The sequence below is a fragment of the Phalacrocorax carbo genome, chromosome 23, assembly GCF_963921805.1.
Source record: "Phalacrocorax carbo chromosome 23, bPhaCar2.1, whole genome shotgun sequence".
Taxonomy (NCBI): domain Eukaryota; kingdom Metazoa; phylum Chordata; class Aves; order Suliformes; family Phalacrocoracidae; genus Phalacrocorax; species Phalacrocorax carbo.
In genome coordinates, this window is record NC_087535.1 from 1,103,924 (window position 1) to 1,124,548 (window position 20,625).

Here is a 20,625-nt window from a genome sequence, read left to right on the forward strand (position 1 = left end):
GTATCTTGTTGCAGAGGCAAGTTCACCCTTCTGGAGATGGGTGCTCTTCTCCCTCAGCGCGTGGGCAAAGTGGGTTTGTCCCTCGCTGGTGTTCTGTGTGCCTGCACCTCGATGTTCTGCAAGTCACTGTGTTCCCATTGTGTTCTTTTTCAAAACCATCACAATTTTTTTCCAGTCCCAGTAATAATATTCAGTATTAGTTACCGTGGTACTTTACCAGAAGCATTTCACAGCTCTTAAAACAACCCTGCGTGATTGGCAGCCTGTAGATACCAAGGAAATTCATGCTTTAAGCTCTCTACTGGGTCTTATGCAAATTAGACAAAAATCAAAGCACCATGTGTCCTAATTTTCAAGAAAAAGAGACAAATTTCAGGTGGTGATGATGGAAATTAGGGGATTATATCTGCAGTTCTCTCACAGGCAGACATGTATGAAACAACAGTTTAGCAGTGTTTTTGCCAGGATGTCACCTGAATTTGCTTCTTTGGAAGCTGTAGTGCGTAACAGCAGCCTTTGAACAATACTGGGTCAAACCATCTGTCTGCAGAATGTATTCCATCGGTTTTATATCCTTTTCCAGTTACTTTGAAGCCATGTTCCGTTCCTTCATGCCAGAGGATGGGCAAGTGAATATTTCTATAGGCGAAATGGTTCCCAGCAAGCAAGCGTTTGAATCTATGCTTAGATACATTTATTATGGAGAAGTAAACATGCCTCCTGAAGACTCCCTGTATCCTTAGATCTAATGAAGTATCTGTCTAAAGTGCACGTACACCAGCTCACCTTCCTTTTGCTGCAGATTGCCAGGCACAGCCTGGGAGGGCTGTTTGTCGGGGTTGCATTAACAGGCACTGCATTTGAACTTCTGTCATTGATTTGTGTTTACAATCAGTGCTGTTACCTTTGCTTTATGTTCTTTTCCTTGATGAGACTAACAGCTACCTCTTTGCTGCACCTTACTATTACGGCTTCTCCAACAACAGACTGCAAGCCTATTGTAAACAGAATCTAGAAATGAATGTCACAGTGGAGAACGTACTCCAGGTAATTGTCCCCAGGAAAGCCGAAGGGCCTAGTCAAGGGGGTACCCCCAGTGCCAGGTTCACTGGGTCGCTTCCAGACTGACGTCCGCTGAGACTGCACAAACCCTTCTAATGACAGCAGCCCTGCCTGGTTAACGCGTACGCAGGAGCACGGCCTTCAGCGGCTTTGTTTCCTTACCTGCATTTTGTGTCCCTGTGCTGAAGCTAGGGCGAGAGGAAATGGTCTGAAGCTGCATCAGGGCAGGTTTAGGTTGGATATTAGGGAAAATGTCTTCACTGACAGAGTGGTCAGGTATTGGAAGAGGCTGCCCAGAGAGGTGGGGGAGTCACCATCCCTGGGGGTGTTCAAAAAACGTGTAGAAGTGACACTTGGGGACATGGTTTAGGAGGCCTGGGGGTGTTGGGTTGGGGGTTGGACTTGGTGATCCTAGAGGTCTTTTCCAACTTTCATGATTCTATGGAGTGTTTAGCAGATATTGCTCAACTGGCCAACAGGATGTTCCTCTTGCTCCTCATCCCCCATTGCAGCCCAGTGTTTCTAAAGGGCTTTTTAAGATGTACCATGTGCTCAGCACTCAGCTCCAAACCCTTTTTCAGTACACATTTGTACCAGGGCAAATGGTGATGTGCAGGTGACGTTAGTCTTGTTTTACCAGTAATGCTGGCAGGATCTGGCAATGAAGTTTAAGCTAACAAACAATATGCTGTGATAAGAAAGCCTACAAAGCTGTCTACTAGCTGGACAGAACGAACCCACTGCAACACGAGCAGAATGAATTCCAGCATTAACTGCTTTTGGCTCTTGCCCGTGCCACTCTCACTGGGGTGCTTCAGGGAACCTGGTACTGAAACAGATCTGCAGGTTCCTACTGATGATGTCCTGAGGACTCCAGGCATTTTAAATCAAAGGCTTATTTTGAATAGTTCAGAAAAGATTCAGGTTTGTAATCACAAATGGAGCTGCTTCCCTAGCTCAGAGGAATTACCTCCTCTGAGTCAGAGCAGTGTTTGTGCCCCGTACATCTGAGCAGGCGGAAGATCACATCATTGCTTTTGCTCTAGATTTTAGAGGCAGCTGACAAGACCCAGGCCCTGGACATGAAGAGGCACTGCCTGCACATCATCGTTCACCAGTTCACCAAGGTTGGTTGCATCTTTTCTGGGGCTTTTGAGAGCTGCTGTCCCCTGTCACTGCGTTGGTTAAAGACACATTAATATAGGAATCCATTTCATTCTTTCTCATGTGAGACACCTGGGAGCTGGCCGCGTATCACTGACACTCACTGACCAGTCACTAGGCGTACTTTTCCCACTAAAAACAAACAACAGACTAGAACAGCCTGGTCTGGAAGTGTGAAGACCTTCCAAAACAGAAGTTACACAGAACTGCTTCCATTTCCACTTGTTCCAGCTGTTAATTTTGTGCCATGCCATCGTGGGGTTCTCGTGTATATAGCAACATAAACTTGTTATGTATTGAGGGCACAAATCTCTCTTTCACTGGCAGTTATGAGTGTGCTGTTCATATTTCTCTTGACGTATTCTCTGTCATAGATGTTATATTGTCATGTGCTTGAAGGGCAAATTACTGTGCCCTGGCTAGGCTTTCTCTAGTTCCCATGTTTTGATACGTGGAATGATCCATTAGTGATAGGAAAGGTCAAGAGCCTGATGTGATATTCCTGTCCTCACTCAGAGTAGAAGGGTATTGTCATTTAGACGTTCCTATGAGATACGATCCCTCCATGAGAGTTGCCCAGCATGTCACCAGTTTGTTGCACAACTATTAGAACTGTTGGAATTGATAGATAAATCATAGGAATTGGGATTTATGGATGCTATGAACTTATTGATAATAATTCCCTAGTTAGTATTCAGGTAGCTCTCTATCTTCTGTATATTTAATCTCACAATCCTCGTGCCGCTGTCCATGGGGAAGGAAGGGACCGCTCACTCCAGTTTGTATCTAGAGATGAGACAGAGGGAGGTATTCAGGCTCTTTATTAAATGCCGAAGTTCCCTAAGTGTAATGCATTTTGCATTAAGAAATACCTGAAAATGCATAAAAAGCTTTGAGAGTGGAGCCAGCACCCAGGAATTGCACTCTCAGTGGAGAGTCCCTAGCACAAGAGTAGAGCCCTGCCTTCATCCTCAGTGTGTTTTCTCCTGGCCTCACTGCAGAGTGGCCCAGCTTCAGCAGGGGATGGAGAATGGTCCCACCACGGGTGACGGGATGGCCTGGTGGTTGGGACGTTTCCTGGGGCTTGGGGTCAATGCGTTACAGTCCCTGAGAGCTGGAATCTCATGGTCTCAGCTTCCCAGTGGAGGCCACAGGAAGACAAACGGGTTGGCATGATTCTCACCAGAACGTACTGGGGGGAAACGAACGTTGCGACATTTCAGAAAAAGAGATTTGAACTGAAGGGCATTACTCAATTATACTCCACTCACCAGAGTATGTGGAAATGTTTTATATTTAAGCTGTTGACTGTTAGAACAGTTTTCGTGAAAATGTGGCTGGAAGACTGTCGAGCAGATGTGCAGGAAGAAATCTTAATTATGCAATGTTTTTCTTTGGCCTGAGAGGCTTCAGTGTGTGATTTTTGGCCTGGTGCTGGGTGGCTCTATGTGTGGCTGGGCACGAATGCTTGCTGCTCTGCTCCCTGGCAAGCCACAGGCTCTGAAGGGTAATTTGTTGTAGCTGCGCAAGCCTGGTGGGTCGTCAAGGCTTAGGCAGGCCGGGTGTACGGCTGTTGGGATCTCCTGTTCTTCCAGCTTGATTAACGCTGTTATCGATTCCGACTGTTAAGTTGTCCCCACAGTAAGAACACTGATTGAAGAGCTGGTCCCAGAGGTTTGCTAGTTTGGGCAACATGATTTTAGGCTCTTGTGTGTCAGTATTGTGCAAAAGCCCTAATAAAACTGCTGTTCTGAAGTGTTTGTACTGACACCCTGATCTGTTCCTCCGCAGTGCGTGCCTCGGTGCAGGGGCAGGACTCCCCCTGGTGCTAAGGGGGTCTCTTTCCCTCCCAGTCCTCGCAGACCCTTATTTTGGGGAAATTACCTGTCCTGAGCTCTTTCTGAAAGCCTGCTCAGCCGTTTCCTTCCTGGGTTTCAAGAGATGCTCAGGACATCTTTATTCTTTATCACAGTCGAGCTTCTTCAAGTGAGGTGGTATCTTTTATTACATCAGTTAATGCAGGTTGGATAAGTGGGCAGGCTTTTAGGCAGAGTCTGCCTTCCAGGCTGGGCAGGTATGTGAATAACTCCAGAAGGGGGGATTACTGGCTCATTACGATGAGGTTGTGGAGAAGGAAGGAATGAAAATGGGGAACGAAGGAAGGAAAATCCTTTTTGATAACAGTTGAGCTTCTGAACAGCCTAAGAGCATAAAGGTTGGAGATTCTCATATATCTGACGTGGCGAAGGTTTTTGTTGGCTAGCGCTCCAGTGACCTGCTTTGACTGCAGGAGGCGTGCCAGCAAACCCAGCATGGATGCTAAGCACGGCTCCTCTCCTTAGGAGCACACAGGAGCGAAGAGATCGGGTCCTAAGTCATGTTCTCAGTAGAAACACACAAACTTCAAGTTCAGGGCTCTGCTGGTGCCCAGCTTTGCGTTTAGGAGGGTGCTTAGTTGGCATCTGTTAGCAGTAGAGTTGCATTATAAACAGTACTTACACTCCTTTCTCAGAGAGGCAGCGCTGGGGTCAGCGTTTCTGCTGTTCTCCATTCTCATCCGCTCCAGGCAGCAGCCTGAGATGGGGCTGTAAGTGCAGAAGTCATGACTGGAGCCCCCGTGGGCCGTCCCGCAGCCCAGCTCCCCGACTGATTTCATGCCGTACGTGCCCAGCCTTTGACTTGCCTGACCTGCCTGTTTCACATGGGGTGGCAGGGGTAAAACAGTGATACAGCAGCTATGATTTGGGGAGGGTTTTAATTTCTTTCTGTTTTTTCTGTTCTGTTTTTCTTTTCCTTGAAGGTCTCCAAGTTGCCAAATCTCCGCTCCCTAAGTCAGCTACTCCTTCTTGACATCATAGAGTCATTAGCTAACCACATATCAGACAAGCAGTGCGCAGAGCTGGGCTCAGACATATGACATGCTTTGGTAATCGAACTTTTAATTTGTTCCTCAAAAAAACTAGCACTTTATGGCTGACTTTTTTCTTACCATTCCACACTGAGCTGCCCAGAGCGTCCACACAACATAGCAGGCGGCCGGGGGTGGCCTGGGCAGCTGCCTTGCTCTCCTGTGGACTTGCTTTGTTTGTACCTTTGTGGAGAAGGGTTTGGTCTCTGTTACGCGAATGTAAAATTGAAACCGTTACAGGAAAGAATTTATTCCACGTGGTTCCGGGAGTAACTAAGTTGAGAATCAAGCCCCTTATTACTTTTATACTGTAAAATAAAGCAGTCATGAGTAAGAGGGTCATTAACACTTTGAAACACAATATTTAAAGAATACTATTTAAAGAACTCCAGCTGACACAGCCATGGGCTCTAAGTGGAAGTCAGATATAACAAAACTGGAAACAGAGAGCGTGTGGTGTTCAGTGAGGCTGACCGTTGGACCAGAATGTAGTGACTTTTCAGAGACTCTCCATGGTGTGGATTAAAAGATAAGCTCTTTTGCAACTGCCTCGATTGGTGGGCTGCAGAAGTCCAGACCTGTGCTCTGCAGCAGGTCAGGCTAGAAGATTACGGCAGTCCTTTCTGACCGTCAAATCCATTAATCCTGTCTCGCTAAGCCTTTCTAAATCAATTTGTTAATAAAGAGTTAACATCTTCTCCTGGCATTTCATGATTGACTTGGCTTTCATTTTGAAAAAAAAAAATTAAGCTAAAAGAGCTCCAAGCTTGATGAAGGTCACTTTGTTAAAAATAAGCGCGCTACATCTTGTTACTAATTTTATGCTGAAGTGTCTTTGTTAGTCGTTGCCTTTGCAGGAAGGTGACTGAAGGCAGAGCGCCCTTCCCAGCCAGTTCAGAAGCAGCTGCCGTTCCCTCCGCTTGCAGCTCCCCAGCTCCCCGCCGTGCTGGATGCTTCCCACACTGCAGAGGGGAGAGGAGCTTTACCTTTCCCCGGCTGCTGAATTACGCAGCTTGGTTGGGGAGCGTCGGAGATCAGCTCGTGTTGGTGAAACATCTGCGGACAGAACTGCTCCCCAGCCCGAGAGCCACCAGGGCAGCCCGGAGTGACACGCAAGCCGAGAGCCAAAATCTTGTCCTGCCTTAAGCTGCAGAGGCGAGCAGGGGGCAGCGCTGATGTGGTGCTGCTCTCTGCTTGGCTTTTTGGAATGGCAAGAGTTGGCTTGAGCTGGAGGTGGTGGAAGATCCCTCCTGGGAAGCGCAGCTGCCCAGCCCCTGTGTTTCCAACCTTGTGGCTGTAATTTTTAGTTCAGGGCAGTAAAGTGTTCCCGGTGCAGCATGGGATGCGAGCGCCCGTTCAGCATCCTGTAGCATGACCTGCACGTGCGTGCTTCCGTAGGCTGAGGGCGTTGCAGCCTCTGCAATGGAGAATGCGTCATGTCATTTAATCCAAGGGAAGTGCTTTAGGGACCACTCGATCTGCCACCCAGCTGATGGGTTGCTGAGGTGAGTCAGGCCAGAGGTGGCAGATGCATCTGAGAGCCAAGGGCTCATTTTCAACTGGAGGGATTGTTTCCAGATGCCTCATAGGTAATGAAGTCTCTTGTCAGAGGTCATGTTAATTGTATGAAGAATCAGGATGTTCCCTGGGAAACTAGAAGACATGTAAAGGGAGAAAGGTTATATGCTACAACTTGTGAGAATGCTACAAGTTATTTTCAGCGGTGCTGAATCCACTAGAGGACACCCATTTCCCAAACACACGCAGCCTGGTTCCCTCGGAAGGAACGACCGACCGATTCCAACCATGCCATAACCAGCCCCTTTGACTCCATTTTCTCAAACTGGGGTGTGGAGCTTGTTCCTGAGCCCGTCAGTGAGGAGATGCGTCGTCTCTGCACCCTCTGACCCAGGGCACTGTGGGCGTCTGTGCTTTGGAGGTGGGTTTGGTTTAGTCCCGGCCCTCGTGACCGTAGTGCTTGGTCAGAGTTGCATTACATCAGTGGGATTTATTGTCTGAAAAATTGCAGTCAATGGTGCCCTTATGTCATCGTCTTGATTTGCCTCTGGGCTGCTGTTGTGCGGGAGGCCGGGGCCATGCGCCCCTCCGAGAGAGGAGCGGGGACCTGCCCCAGGGGCAAGGCTGACCCCTTCTTCAGCCTGAGCTGCCCCCCCGCACCTGGGAGCGCAGCGGGGCTGCGGTGGGATCCCCCACGGTTGGGCCCTGCGGGGCTGGGCTGGGTTTCAGGAGCAGGAGGCAGGGGAAGGGCCAGTGATGTCGAGGGGGAAGGGGCCAACCTTCCCCTAGGATCAGGTGGGTGCACAGCCCGAAAGGGACGGCCCTGCCAGCCCCACAGGGCACCCGTGGGCTTCCGAAGGGATGTCGGGACGGGAGGTCCGGCAGGAGCAGCTGGTGTCGGAGGAGCTGGTGCCGCAGGCATGGCAGCAGGGCCAGCACACGCCGGGGGGTTTATTTGTGCTTTCTAAGGCAACTGGATGTTCTCATTATCACCCTGTCAGAGCATAGTAATGAGCTGGTGGCCTCAGGGGCCTTCATGGCCAGCAGATTCCCAGGTTTACCAGTGTTAGTGCAGCCCTGGGGCAGTTTTGTACTAGAATTTTTAGGAATATGCTCGTATTCCTGCATTTGATAGGGAATAAGTAACAGTGTAGCTGTCCAGCTCTGACTTAGTCCGACAGTCTCCACCATACATAGGCTACACCAGCTCTTAGAAGTCCTGAAGTCCTGCTTTAGTGGCATCATTGTCCACACTCTGGGATTTCTCCCAGCAAACTGCAAAGAGCAGGTCCCAGCGAAGCAGGTGGCACCACCTCCGTGCCCCTTCGGGCTTGTGGCGTTTGCTGTCAGCGCGTGGCTGCTCACCCAGGGGCTGCATTTCCTGATGGAACACGCCTGGCTAAAAGCCCGTCAGGGTGCACGGGGGGGGTCCCCCCCTCGCCCCCCCCATTACACCCGTTCTGAAAGCTGTTGTAGTCACTCCCTGTGTGTTCAGTCCAGGTTTAGGAGGTGGTCTTGGCCCCCAGTGGCTGCGCCCACCCGGAGCATAGGCTCCCCCAGGGCCATGCAGCAAGGGCAGGCACCATCCCGGGGCTGGGGGCGGGCGTGGGAGCCCACACGATGCTGACGGTTTGGTGGCAGCCTGCCCCATACAGAGCACTGTCCCCTCAGGAGAGCAGGAATGCGCCCCTATCCCCAGCCCCACAGTGAGCCCTGGGGTGAGGGGCAGGGGGACAGGCACCTCGGGGTGTGAAGAGGGAGGAGAAGCAACCCCCCAACTCATTCTCTGCCTTCTGCAGCACCCAGGGGTGCTGAAGCCCCAAGTTCCCAGTTTCACCCCTCCGCACCCACCACAGAGCTCGCAAGGCCCTGCAGGGTCAGCTCCCCCTGCTTTGATGGCACCGGCCCTCCCCCGGCAGAGGAACAGCTCCCCACGTCCCCCAGTGCCACGGGGGACCTGTCACAGCTTGGCAGGAGCCCAGCAAGGACCAGGCCCCGGTGCAGATCAGGACCTCCTTCAGCTGCTCCAGGCCTGTCCCTCCCGTGCCAACACCAACACCAGCCTCCTGGAGTGACCTGCATGTCCCAGACCAGGGCTGGCAGGGTCCCCTCCAGGGGCACCAGTCTGGTTCCTGGGCAGGAGGAGCAGGGAGTCATGCTAAGGCTGCCTCTCGGTCACTGGGATCAGGAAAAGAAAAACAAAAACCAGAAAAATTACAGATTTTTAATAAGGAAACACGTGCAGTGAGGGAGAGCACGCTGAGGTCCTGCCAGAGGGAAAGCCTGCGGAGGGAGCAGAGCCCAGGCCGTGCTAGTCCTCTGCCACCTCCAAGCCCAGGATCTTCTTGACGTAGTTCTGGACGTTGACGTGGAGCTGGGGAGCTGTAGCCGAGAAGGTCTCCATGGCCAGGGCCTGGGCCGACTCTGAGCCACCCCACATGGCACGGTAGAGGGGCAGGGTGTACTTCTGCTTCCCCTGCAGAGACAGAGCAGGGGTTACCCCCAAACTCCTCCCCAGCTCCCATGGGTGAAGCCCCAGGAGCCCCACACCCCCCCCCGGGCCACCACCTCCAGCATCGCCCGCTCTGGGCCAGGGAGAGAGCAGAGAGGGATGGCACAAGGTAGACGATGCAGCCCTTGGCAAGGAGGAGGCCATGGAAATGCTCTGAGGGCTGGAGCACCTCTGCTACCGAGAACGGCTGAGAGCTGGGGTTGTTTAGCCTGTGGAAGGGAAGGCTGCGGGGAGACCTTATTGCAGCCTTTCAATGTATAAAGGAGGCTTATAAGAAAGATGCAGAGATTTTTTTTACCAGAACAAGGAAGGGGTAATGGTTTTAAACTAAAAAGAGGGTAGAGTTAGATTGGAAATAAAGAATAAATTTTTTTACAATGAGGGTGGTGAAACCCTGTCCCGGGTTGCCCCGAGAGGTGGTCGATGCCCCATCCCTGGGAACATTCCAGGCCAGGCTGGACAGGGCTCTGAGCAACCTGGTCTGGGTGAAGATGTCCCTGCTCACGGCAGGGGGCTGGACTGGATGGCCTCTAAAGGTCCCTTCCGACCCAAAGCATTCTGTGGGTCTATCAAGAGCAAGAGCCAACCCCTGGCCCTCTGACGCAGGAGGTCCCGTGCCCCACGCCTGTCTCTCCCGACAGCACTGCCCGCACAAACCTGGCTGTGGAGGAAGTCCTTGACCTTGCTGTACTCCGCCTCGAGGTTGTTCTTGAGGACAATCTGGCACCAGCGGAGTCGCAGCTCAGCATTCTGAGCCTTGGAGATCTTCGGGTACATCTTGCTCAGCCTCTCCACATTGCCTGTGAGAGGGGGATTGTCACCGCCCCCCGTGGCAGCTCTGCCTCCAGCTCCCAGCCCCTGCTCCGAGGGGACCCTGCGAGCCCACGCCGCGTGTGCTGCAAATCCTCTGGGATCCTCCCAGCCACGGGCCAGCCCTGGAGCCCCTGAGCCTCTGCACCCCCAGCTCTGGGAGCATCCCAGGCACTCGCTGGGTGGGAGGGTGCCCGTGTTGGGCCTCCTGGGGCCAGGCAGCCCTGCAGAGCCACGTGCCCGGCGGGTTGGGATGCCAGCACGAAGGGTAAGGAGGTCCCTCGGCAAAGAGTGCAAGGAGGGGTGAACGTGGAGAGCTGAGGGCCCAGCTGAGCCAGGCTGGGGACAGCAGGGCTCCTCCCTGCCACTGCACATGTCCCCATACATCTGGGGACTCGCTGCCCGGGCTCTCCACTCCCCGCCACAGGGAGCGGAGACACCAGGAGCTGCACTGCTGGACTGCAGCAGGGATGAGCTGACGCCCACACACCCACACATCCCACTGACGTGGCCTCACGTCCCCAGCCAACTGGCTGGACCGGGGCACGTCACCCTCTGTCCGTCCTGGGCACCGGAGCCCCAGGAGGGGACCCAGCCCTCACCTTCTGGCAGGGGGGATTTCTGCAGGACCCGATCCAGGAAGTAAACCAGCTGGTACGTCCTCCAGGCCGTGATGTCCATGACTTCGATTGCCTCCATGTTCAAGCCATCGGCTGCCCAGAGCTCTGCCAGGTTGTCTGCTGGCTTCATCAGCTGCTCCCCCGGCGAGAGGTCGGGCAGGTAGGGGGGCCAGCCTGGCGTGTTCAGCCAGCGGTCGAACTCAAAGCCTGCCGCGAGGAAGGGAGGGAGAGCTGGGACCAGTTTTCTGAACCCTGCGCCAGGTGCTGTTGCCCAGACGTCACGCTGCCTTCTGAGGGCACCACCAAACCTGCCCAAGGATGGCAACGAGCGGAGACTAACGGGGTGAGGCCATTAAGCCACCCTGTGCTCGGTGTGTGCTTGTGCAGTAACAGCCCTGCCACCACCAGTGAGATGAGCTGGTTCCGGCATGGAAAGCTCCTGCCAAGCCTGGCTCCCCGCTGCAAGGCTGAGCTGAGCCTGGGGTACCAGCGGAGCCCGATTCCCAGTGCTCGCCAGTGGCTCTACCAGCAAATGCTCATATCCTGGTGCTAGAGACTTGCTGGCCTCAGCCGTCCATGGGAAAACTCCATGAAACAGCACCCGAGCGCAGACCATGGACTGGATGGAAAAAATCAGGCTGAGCAGGTGTGCGCCCGAGCCCAGGTTAGTGCCTGCTCCCGGGTCAGCCAGCGCTGCGCTGCCTCCATCAGAGCCAAGGCCAGTAGTGGCAGGAGCATCTCTGGTAAAACCCACAAACCGATGTGTGCGGGGTCTGCACGGGACAGCCCCAACACCCTCAGGGTGCTGGTTTGCACTGTCCCAGTCCCCTGGACAGGAAGGTGCCGTGCTGACCTGGGATGGAGTCCACGCCTTTCTCCTTCAGCTCTGGGAAGTATTCCAGGAAAAAACTGAGGGCATCATCCGCTGTGATGCTCTGGAACTTGAACCGGTTCACGTAGGCCTGCAAGGATGGCCGGGGTGTGATGCTGCATGGACTCACCCCCAGCAGAGCTGCCCAGCCCTCCCCGTGCTCCGTCTCACAGGAGCTAAGCATTGCCGAGCCCACGGCACCCCCCGTTCCAACGCCGGGGTGCCCAGCGCCCCCCAGCCCCCAGGCACTTCTGGGCATCGCCACCACCTGCTGCCAGCACGCAGCCAAGCGCTGCCCTCATCTCATTTCCCCAGGAACATTTCCATTCCCCACCTCCTCTTCCTCTCCCCAGCCACCCTGTTGAGCCCCTCCTCCCCAGGGCCCTGCTGCCATCTGGCCTCCCACCGCGGGGTTTTGTATGCCTTGGCACCTCCACCCGGTACCTCCCCATACCCACCCGGAGGAAGGCATCGAACTTGCTTTGGTCCCCCGCAAGATGGGCCAAGTAGCTCACGAAGCAGTACCCCTTTTCGTAGGGCGTTTCGTTGTATGTGTCATCCGGATTGATGCCTAGAAAAAGGGAAAACCCTCAGAAATCATCTGCCCACCTGCAAAAGAAAACGGCCCTTGCGTGTGCCAGGATTTCCGCTTTCTGTGCTGGGTGCAAGCCTGTCACATCCCTCCTGGCCATCTCCTCGCTCGGGTCCCACCACCAGCGCCAGTTTTATTGCAAGCCATGGAACACCCCAGCAGCAGGGTTTCCCCCCCCAGCACCACACCTCGCTTCCCCTGCTCCCCCCGGCTGGCTGCGGGAGGGTGGGACACCCCACAGACCTGGCTCGATGACCACCCGCAGCTTGTTGAGCGGATGGTCCTCCCCGGTGTTGTCCATGTGCTGGCGCAGGAGGGCCCTTCCTGTCGCAGCCTCCAGGCAAGTGTACGCCAAACCTGGGCAGAGACAAGCGGAGGCGTTCAGCGACCCCCAACCAGACCCCTGCACACTTCAAGCGCAAGGGGTGCTGCTACAGGAGCGGAGGAAACCGACAAACAAGGCATTGGGATGGCAGAGTTGCAGAGAGGGATGGCAGAGTTGCAGAGAGGCACGGCAACGCAACCCTCAGTTAGCAAGAGGTTTTTAGAGCCATTTAAATTTATCTGGATGAAGCAAATGGTGCTGGGAGTCCCTGAGCTGCTGGATGTGACCGAATGACCGGGGGGAGCTCAGAGTGGCTGGTATCAGCTCCCCGAGGAAGGCGAGGCTGGGCAAGATGGCAGCGCCCATGTCCCTGGCATGGGGCCGCAGAAGCTCCGTCCATCTCTCAGAGCAAAGGCGGTTCTGTCGCTAACACAAAACCCCCGGGGCATTGCAGGCTGCTGCTCTGCCTCCTCTGAGGCACACGCAGGCTCCAGCCCCGCATGCAGCGCTTGAAGGGCTGCGCCGAGCCGCTGCGCACAGACCCTGGACCCACGCGGGTCCTGCCTGCAACAGCACGGCCGCAGGCGGGGACGGGGCGCCCATGGACAGCCAAGGCCACGCACCGTAGACCTCGGTGGTAATGCGCCTCTGGGCGTACATGGTGAAGCCCTCGTTTAGCCAAAACTCGCCCCACGTGGCGTTGGTGACCAAGTTGCCAAACCAGCTGTGGGAGATCTCGTGGATGATGACGTCTGCCAGGGAGCGGTCCCCGGCCAGCAGGCAGGGCGTCACGAAGGTGAGGCAGGGGTTCTCCATCCCGCCAAAGGGGAAGGAGGGCGGCATGAACAGGATGTCGTACCTGCCGGGAAAGAACAGAGGGCTTGGGTCAGACCCACCTCCTGCGACAGCTGAGGATGGAGGGATGCTCCCTCCCTGGCCCTGGGGAACAAGGTTGTTCAGGAACAGGAGGCCATACCTGCCCCAAACATAAGGTCCAAAGAGCTTCTCTCCAACTGCCAGGAACTCCTCAATCACCCCATCATACTCCTCCTTTGCAGCCTCGATCAGGCAGGGCTCGGCCCAGACACGGCTCCTGGCCAAGTGCGCAGAAGAGGAAGTTTTAACCATTAGCAGACTTTTACCCTATTGCTTCACCAGACAAAAACTGCACGTGTTTATTCCACAGAGATATAAGAGCCTGCTGATAAAGGAAGTAATGAGACTGATAGTGCAAACTGCTGTAATTTCTTTCCTTGTCTGAATGTCAAAGGGCTTTTATATGGCTACCGTGACAGCCGGGAACCCGGAAGAACCGCCCGCCTCAGGAAGAGACGTGGGACCCTCCGTGAACAGGGACCCGCTGCTCTCATTCAGGTGCATGGAGGAGAAACGAGCAGAGCCAGGGGCACCCTTGAAGGCGAGGGGACCCGGCACCGAGGCTCCTCCTCCCTCTCGAGAGGAAGAAGCATCCTCACCCCGCAGAGCCCGTGGTCTGATGACGCAGCACCACATGCACAGCAAAGCGGGGACTGACCAGGTCGTGCTTACAGACTCTGTGCCTGCCCACTCTCCCGAGCCCCGCGGTGCAGGAAGAGGCAGCACGGCACAGGAGCTTCACCATGTGGCTACCACAGCCAGGGCTTAACGCTCAGGTCTCCTCCAGAGCCACGCACCTCGGGCCAACGTCAGCAGACACAATGTCCCCGACAGCGAGAGCAATCAGGTATGATGGGATCGGCTGGGACATCTTGAAGAAAAAGGTGTTATCATCCTGTTTCTCCCAGCTCGTGGCACTCATCACAGCCGTGAAACCCTCGGGGACCTGGACACATAAATAAAAACATCTATTAGATCCATAATGTACAGAGCGGGACGTCAGCTAACCCAGCCGGGGATGCCGCAGTGTCTGTCAGCAAACACTTCCCAGCCCGTGGAAGCTGGCCGGGCCCGTGGGCACTGCAGATTTGGGGGTGCACAGCAGTAACGCCCCGCGCTCCCACTCGGGATCACGGCTGCAACCCTGTGACACCTGGGCTCAGACCGCAGCTGGGTGCAACACTGGGACACCTGGAGCTGCCATGCAAGGTGCCAGCGAGATAAAGAAATGCTGGAGCTGCAGGTGCTAAAAGGGCAAAGGATGCAGCTCCTTCAGACGCTGGCTCTCCGGTTTCTTACACAACAACTCATTTTTCCCATTCTCAAGCCAAAGTAGAGCCCGTGGCCGATGCACTGGCCTGGGCTGAGCCCCGCAAGCCTGATCCAGTCTTTCTTCTTCCAACATGGGGCGAGCCCCCACGGTGCCACAGGGAATATGGTTTCCTTGGCACAGAGCGTCACACCGGGCTCTACGACAGCCTAGCCCTGCGCTCCCCCGTCGGGGGGGGATGCTGCTGAAGTTTTAAGGGCGTAAATTAGACAAAGAGGCAAAATAAATTCCGGCACCACCAGCTGATGCCACTGAGTGCCATCAGCCTTGGCTTGGTGTCACACTGGTAAGCGGCTTCCCTCGCCGCAGCAGGCCGGCACGCTGGGGTGGTCCAGTGCCGGTGCCACCGCGTGACCACCCGCACGCAAGGTGGGAATTTAGATCATTTAGTCCCATTTTTGTGCTAAACCTGGGGACCAGCAGCTGCTCCTTCCATCCTGGAAGCTTGGCAGCCCCAGCACTGCCACCAGGACCTGGTGCAGCACGGTGTCACCCCCCTTCTCCAGCTGTGTGCCCCCAAACTTGGCTCGTCCCTGTCACCCTCCCACTACTACATGCACCAAGAGCGGGCATCTGCTGCTCTTGGCCTGCTGCAGGGCAGAACCAGGGGGTTCTACGATAATTAGAGCAATTGCGAGGAGCAGAGAGGGGAGCAGAGAGGTTTAAACACCGAGGTGATCCCAGCAGTTAGCTGATATTCTGGCATCAAGCACCAAGTATTTCGGCCACCTCCCACTGGGAGAGAAGAGCTGTCGGCAGGACGGCCGGCACGTGCGCCTGCTCGCGAGCATTGCACACAGCGGTGCCCGGCACCCGAGGCCAGGGAGAAGCAAGAGGACCACTGGGGTCTGCCTGTATTCATCTGGAGATGAATATAAGAGAAAAATGGGAGTATGAACTAAGTAAATCTCTGTGCCTTCTCTGCTGGGGTCCTGCAGCAGCAGCTTCGAAGCGAGCGTGCCGAGCGTCGTCCCCAGCGTGCGGGCGCTGCGCAGAGGCCCAGGCGGGGCCGCTGATGTGACGCCCCGGCGTTTCCGTGCGTCCTGCACGGGGCCGGCAGCTCCCGAGGGTTTTGCGCTCACGGGCGCGAGGGGGGCGGCTGGGCCCGTGCCCCTGCTGCTGGGCCCGTGCCCCTGCTGCTGGGCCCGTGCCCCTGCTGCTGGGCCCGTGCCCCTGCTGCTGGGCCCGTGCCCCTGCTGCTCCGGGGCACCGCTTACCTTCACCGTGGCCGAATAGGTGCATTTGACCGAGGGGGTGTCGAAGCCAGGGAAGAAGGACCTGTTGAGGACGGCCTGGCCTTGGGTGTACATGAAGGGCTTCTGCTTGCCCGCCGTCTGCTCGGGGGCGAGCCAGCACACCTGGGGAGGGAGGGGAGAGACCCCCGGGTGAGGGGCGTCCCGGGGGAGGAGGGGCGCCCCGGCCCCTCGCCCAGGGGTGCTCCCCGCTGCGGGGGCCGGGCGGGGGCTCCTCCCCGGGGGGGCTGGGGGTGTCACCGAGGGGTCACCCCTCCGCTGCCCGGCTCACCCCGGGCCCCTCGCCCGCCTCATAGTCGATCTCGATGGCGATGAGCTGCCCGGCGCGCGCGGGCTGGGGCAGGGCGACGCGCAGGGCGCTGCCGTAGGGGGCGAAGGGGCGGCTCTCGACGGGCAGCGGCTGCGGGCCGGGGGCGCCGGGGCCGTCGGGGGCGCCGGGGGGCGGCAGGAGCGCGGCGCTGCGCACCGCCAGGGCCGGATGCGCGTCCAGCCCCACCCACCCCGCGCCCTCGCGCGCGCAGCGCAGCTCGAGCCGCGCAGTCCCGCGCAGCCGCCCCGCGCCCCCCGCCGCGAAGCTCACGCGCAGCGAGAGGTGCAGGTGCTGCACCGACCACGCGCCCGCGCTGCACGCCGAGGCTGCGTCACCCAGCGCCGCCATCGCCGCTCTCGGGGGCGGGGCCGAGGTGGGGGGCGGGGCTGCGGGGGGGCGGGGCCTGGAGAGACGGCCCGGGGGGAGGAGGCGCGCGGGGCAGGGGGCGGGGCAGGACGGGGCGGAGCCCGAAGGCAGAGAGGGGCGGGGGTCCCTGGAGCGGGGGGGGGGCTGTGGGGCGGGGCAGGGGATCCCGGGGGGTGGGGTTCATGGGGGGATCCATGGGGCGCGATCGGGGAGGGTGGTCCGGGGAGGATCTAGGGGGTGATCCATGGTGGGGGTGTATGGGGGGGGGCCCATGGGGTACCCGAGAGGGGTGATCCATGCGCGGGGTCCATGTCGGGATCCATGGGGAGGGGATCCGAATGGGGAGACCCGGAGGGATCCGTTAGGAGCGATCGGGGGCGTCCGGGAAGGATCCAGGGGGGATCCATTGGGGGGTGTATGGCGGGGAAGGATCCGGGGGGGGTGTTCATGGGGGGATCCATGTCGGGATCCATAGGGAGGGGATCCGACATGGGGGGGATCCAGGGGTGGATCCACTGGGAGCGATCTGAGGGGGTGTGTATGGGGGGGTAGGGATCTGCGGGGGTCCATGGGGGGGGGTATGAGGGGCAGGGATCTGGGGGGTACCCTGGAGGATCCGGGGGGGAGTCCGGGGGGTGTCCATGGGTGGGGGGCGGTCCATGTCGGGATCCGTGGGGAGGGGATCCGAGAGGTGGGGATCCGGGGGGGAGGTGTCAATAGGGGGATCCGCTGGGGGGGTCGGGGAGGGATATGAGGAAGGGTCCCTGGGGGCTCCGGGGGATCCGTGGGGGCATCCCTGGCTCGGGCTTCGCCGCCGGCTCCAGGCGCCCCGTCCCGGCAGCCGAGCGGCACCGGGGGCGGCGGGGCGCGGGCGGACGGGGCCGCCGCGGGGGCACCGAGCGGGGCCGGGGCCGGGGGGGGGCACCCCGGCGCGGCGGGGCCGGGCACGGGCCTGCGCGACTCCTCCCCCGGCCCGGCGCGGCGCGGCGCTGCCCGCGGGTCCCCGGCCCCTGGGCCAGGCTGCGGCCGGCGGCGGGACGGGGCGCAGCGAGCGGTGAGTGCCGCGCCGGGCCGGGCTCTGCCCGCGGGGCACCGGGCCGTGGGGGCATCCCGGTGGGACCGGGGGGACACGGGGGGCACCCCGCCGGCGAGCGGCGGCTGATGGTGGACACGCCGGCAGGGACCGGCGGTGACACGGGGGACACCCGGGGTGACGGAGGACACCCCGCCGGGGAGCGCGGAGGCACGGGGGCGTCCCTGCTAGGGGCGGCAGGTGATGGGGGGCACCCCGGTGGGGACCGAGGTGATGGGGTCATGCTGCGGGGACCAGCAGTGACACGGGGGACATCCCGGCGCGGACTGGGGGTGACAGGCTGCAGGGGCTGGTGCACGGGCAGACCCCCCCCGTGTCCCCTCCCCTGTGCCCCCCAATCTCCCCACCTCTCTGTGACGACCCTGTTTCGGCAGTGGGAGCCACGGCGTGGGGTGCCCCGGGAGCAGCGTGGCCCGGCTGGCAAGTTCCCATGTCCCAGTGTCCCCCAGACACCCCCAGCCCTGTCCCCGGCCCTGGCAGCGGGGGGCTGCAGGGAGCAGCCGCGGTGCTGGAGGCAGGTGCCGATGCTGCCTGTTCCTGCCTTGCTTCCCCAAACCAGCCCCAGGGAGGAGAGCAGTGCAAAGGGCAGTGGGGGGAAACTGAGGCACGGGGGCTGCCAGAATGGGTGACGGTGCTCAAGAGAGCTGCCCTGGGGTGGGAGAATGCGTGTCGCGCTGCCCCACGTCTCCTCTCCGCGGGCAGAGCAGGTCGGTGCCGGCAGCTCGCAGTGCCTGCCCTTGTTTCGGGCACAGGAAGGTGCAGCTGGGTGTTGGGCACCCATGGGTAGTCCCCAGGTGGGTGCTCAGGGCTGTGCGGCTCCAGATGCTCCGTGTCCCTCTGTGCTGGTGTGGGGACAGCAGGGAGGGCAGTGGGGACCGTGGCTTTTTTAAAAATGCTGATCTCACTGGTAGCGAAGGGGCTGGGGGCCTGACGGCTTCTCAGTGCTCCACCGAGCATCCCTGGGGTGGTGGAGCAGCCCTGGGCCCCATGCAGGAAGGCTCCTGTGGAGCCGGCCGTGCCGTAGCCCATCTTCACTCGGTGCTGCAGCCAAACCGGCATGGCACGCGTGGCACAGAGGCAAGATGTGGAGGTGACTTCGGCACAGGCTGCGCGAAGCCTGCGGGAGGGAAGCGGTGAAGACCCGCAGCGTGCGTGCGCCACAGCTCCTGTTTTCCTGGATTTCACCTAGGAAAAAAACAACTGGGAGGAGAGCCAGGGAGCCTGGGTGTGCCGGGCTGCTGGCCCCACAGCCATCCCTGCCGGATGCCCCGGCCAGCCCAAAGCGGGCAAGCGCGTGCCCCCATGCAGGCAGGCTTTGCCCATGGGTGCTGGGGTGCTGCCTGTTCTCCCCAGGGCTTTGCCATAGCTGCTTGTGCCATCATCCCCGGTACCAGAGTGTCCAGGCACTCCCAGGGGGGTCACAGGGATGGGGAGAGCCCTCTGCACCCCCTGGCAGGGTGTGTTGGTGTCAGTGTTGTTGCAAGGTGGGGTTGGACCCCCACCCCCCTCCCAGTTTTGCAGCAGGGGAAGCTGAGTCAGGAAATCCCGGCTGGCCCGGCCGGATCCTGGCTGAGTCATTTTGCAGGCGCTGAGTAACTGCCCATGCGGTGCTGTGGGGTGCAGGGCTGCCTGACGCCTCTATGGGTGGGCAAGAGCTGCCTGCTCTGCCTGCTCTGCCCGCACACGCTCCCGTCAGCTCACCGTGGCCCTGGCCCCGTCCAGCTCACAGCCTGCACCCGCCTCAGTGCCCTCGCCCTGCCAGCCCCGTGCCTCAGTTTCACCCCGTGTTTTCCTGTGGGTTTCTCTCCTGCCAGGGACTGGATGGGGCAAAAATCTTCTGGGATGCCGGCATGGGATCATGGGCTGGGTCTGGCCCTGCGGCATGTCCCTGGCACAGGGAGCCAGCTGCCGAGGGGCCAGGGTGGGTTTGGACAGGGGCAAACGGGGTGGGATGGGGAGCATGGGGCTGGGTGAGCTCTGGTGTTGGCTGGGAGGGGAATGATGGCCCTGAGGCAAGACTTGGGCCTCCTCCTTCTGCTAAGGGGGTCTCCAGGGTGACTCTTGGTGCATGGGGAGGGGGACGGGGTCAGGGAGAAGGATGGGGATGGGGGCAAGGAGTGAGATAGGATGGGAATGAGGTTGGGAATGGGGAGGGGGATGGGGCTAGGATAGGGATGGGGGTGGCATGGGGACAGGGATGGGGACGGGGACAAGGTTTGGGATAGAATGAGGACAGGGACAGGGTTGAGGCTGGCAGGGGCTGGAGCAGGGCTTGGGGTGCAAGTGGGGACGCTGCAGGGCGATCCGGCTGGCCTCGCTGGCAGCAGGTTATAAATAACCCTCCAAGACATGAGGTTTTTTTCCAGCTGCCCCCCCCATGCTGCAGCCCCATGGACAGGAAAAAGATGTTTCCGGCTGCGGACAGGAGTGGGGCCCCGGCCCCGGCGGGGGATGCAGGGCCTGGGCTATGGGTGCATGGTGGCAGGGGGAAGTGACCCCCCTGGGCTGGTGGTTGGGGTGCAGCTGCTGAGCCTGCGGCTGGCCAGTCCCTAACCCCGGCAGGGCCACTGCAGCCCCCCAGCTGGGCTGGCTGCGGGAGCCCCAAACTGAGCCCCCAGCCCACTGCTGGTGCTGTCATGGGGATGGGACGTGATGACACCAGGCTCAGGCACCCTGTCCTATCCCCAGTGCCACCCGGTTCGGGCACCCACCAGGCGTGCCATATTCCCATCTGTGACTAGATCAGGATCCATGTGGAGCTGGGAGAGCCAGAGCCGGTGCTGTGGGGAGGAGGGTGCCGGCCGTGCCCGTCACACAGTCCCCGTCACCCTTGCGGAGCTGCTTTCACTCACTGATCTGGCAGGACATCCCCTCGCCTGTGCTTGCTCCCAGGGGGTCCGACAGGCTCCAGTGCCAGCAGTCACAAGGGGACATCAGCCTGGGCTGGGAATGTCAGCCTGTGCTGGGGACACCAGCACAGGTTGGGGCTCCTCAGCACCCATTCCCACCGCTGTG

General features: G+C 58.9%; 3 protein-coding genes across 6 annotated transcripts in view; 2 read left to right on the forward strand and 1 right to left on the reverse strand.

Annotated features, from left to right (window-relative positions):
• Nucleotides 1-5,840, forward strand: part of LZTR1 (leucine zipper like post translational regulator 1) — a 38,193-nt gene extending 32,353 nt beyond the window's left edge. Inside the window, exons 17-20 of the mRNA XM_064471722.1 lie at nucleotides 584-733; nucleotides 942-1,047; nucleotides 2,109-2,189; nucleotides 5,027-5,840. Of these exons, the coding sequence (XP_064327792.1) occupies nucleotides 584-733; nucleotides 942-1,047; nucleotides 2,109-2,189; nucleotides 5,027-5,143 (454 nt within the window). The 3' untranslated portion in view covers nucleotides 5,144-5,840. The remainder of the gene's footprint in view (nucleotides 1-583; nucleotides 734-941; nucleotides 1,048-2,108; nucleotides 2,190-5,026) is intronic.
• A 3,016-nt stretch (nucleotides 5,841-8,856) lies between these two features.
• On the reverse strand, nucleotides 8,857-16,526 carry RNPEP (arginyl aminopeptidase). 2 transcript variants are annotated; one of them, XM_064472338.1, is made up of 11 exons: nucleotides 16,422-16,526; nucleotides 15,806-15,946; nucleotides 14,056-14,204; nucleotides 13,359-13,475; nucleotides 13,006-13,241; nucleotides 12,301-12,414; nucleotides 11,924-12,036; nucleotides 11,448-11,556; nucleotides 10,577-10,801; nucleotides 9,822-9,964; nucleotides 8,857-9,128 (listed from the first exon to the last, which is right to left on the reverse strand). In XM_064472338.1, the coding sequence occupies exons 1-11, from the start codon at nucleotides 16,497-16,499 to the stop codon at nucleotides 8,964-8,966; spliced, it is 1,590 nt and encodes a 529-aa protein (XP_064328408.1). In that variant the 5' UTR covers nucleotides 16,500-16,526; the 3' UTR covers nucleotides 8,857-8,963. The 2 variants fall into 2 exon arrangements, with proteins under 2 accessions (XP_064328408.1, XP_064328407.1); XM_064472337.1 differs by having other exon boundaries at nucleotides 16,113-16,526.
• A 969-nt stretch (nucleotides 16,527-17,495) lies between these two features.
• The window catches only part of NAV1 (neuron navigator 1), an 80,128-nt gene continuing 76,998 nt past the window's right edge, over nucleotides 17,496-20,625 (forward strand). For all 3 annotated transcript variants that reach the window (XM_064472333.1, XM_064472335.1, XM_064472334.1), the window contains exon 1: nucleotides 17,496-17,571. The gene's annotated coding sequence lies outside the window, so the exon portion shown is untranslated. The remainder of the gene's footprint in view (nucleotides 17,572-20,625) is intronic.

What these genes read in the sequence shown, in the direction of transcription:
- RNPEP (XM_064472337.1), bottom strand. Translation starts at nt 16,499, where the DNA reads ATGGCGGCGCTGGGTGACGCAGCCTCGGCGTGCAGCGCGGGCGCGTGG. An exon ending in GCGGGTGGTCATCGAGCCAG is followed by an intron (nt 12,037 to 12,300) that starts GTCTGTGGGGTG and finishes CCCTTTTTCTAG; the next exon opens with GCATCAATCCGGATGACACA. An exon ending in AGTTCGATGCCTTCCTCCGG is followed by an intron (nt 11,557 to 11,923) that starts GTGGGTATGGGG and finishes CCATCCTTGCAG; the next exon opens with GCCTACGTGAACCGGTTCAA.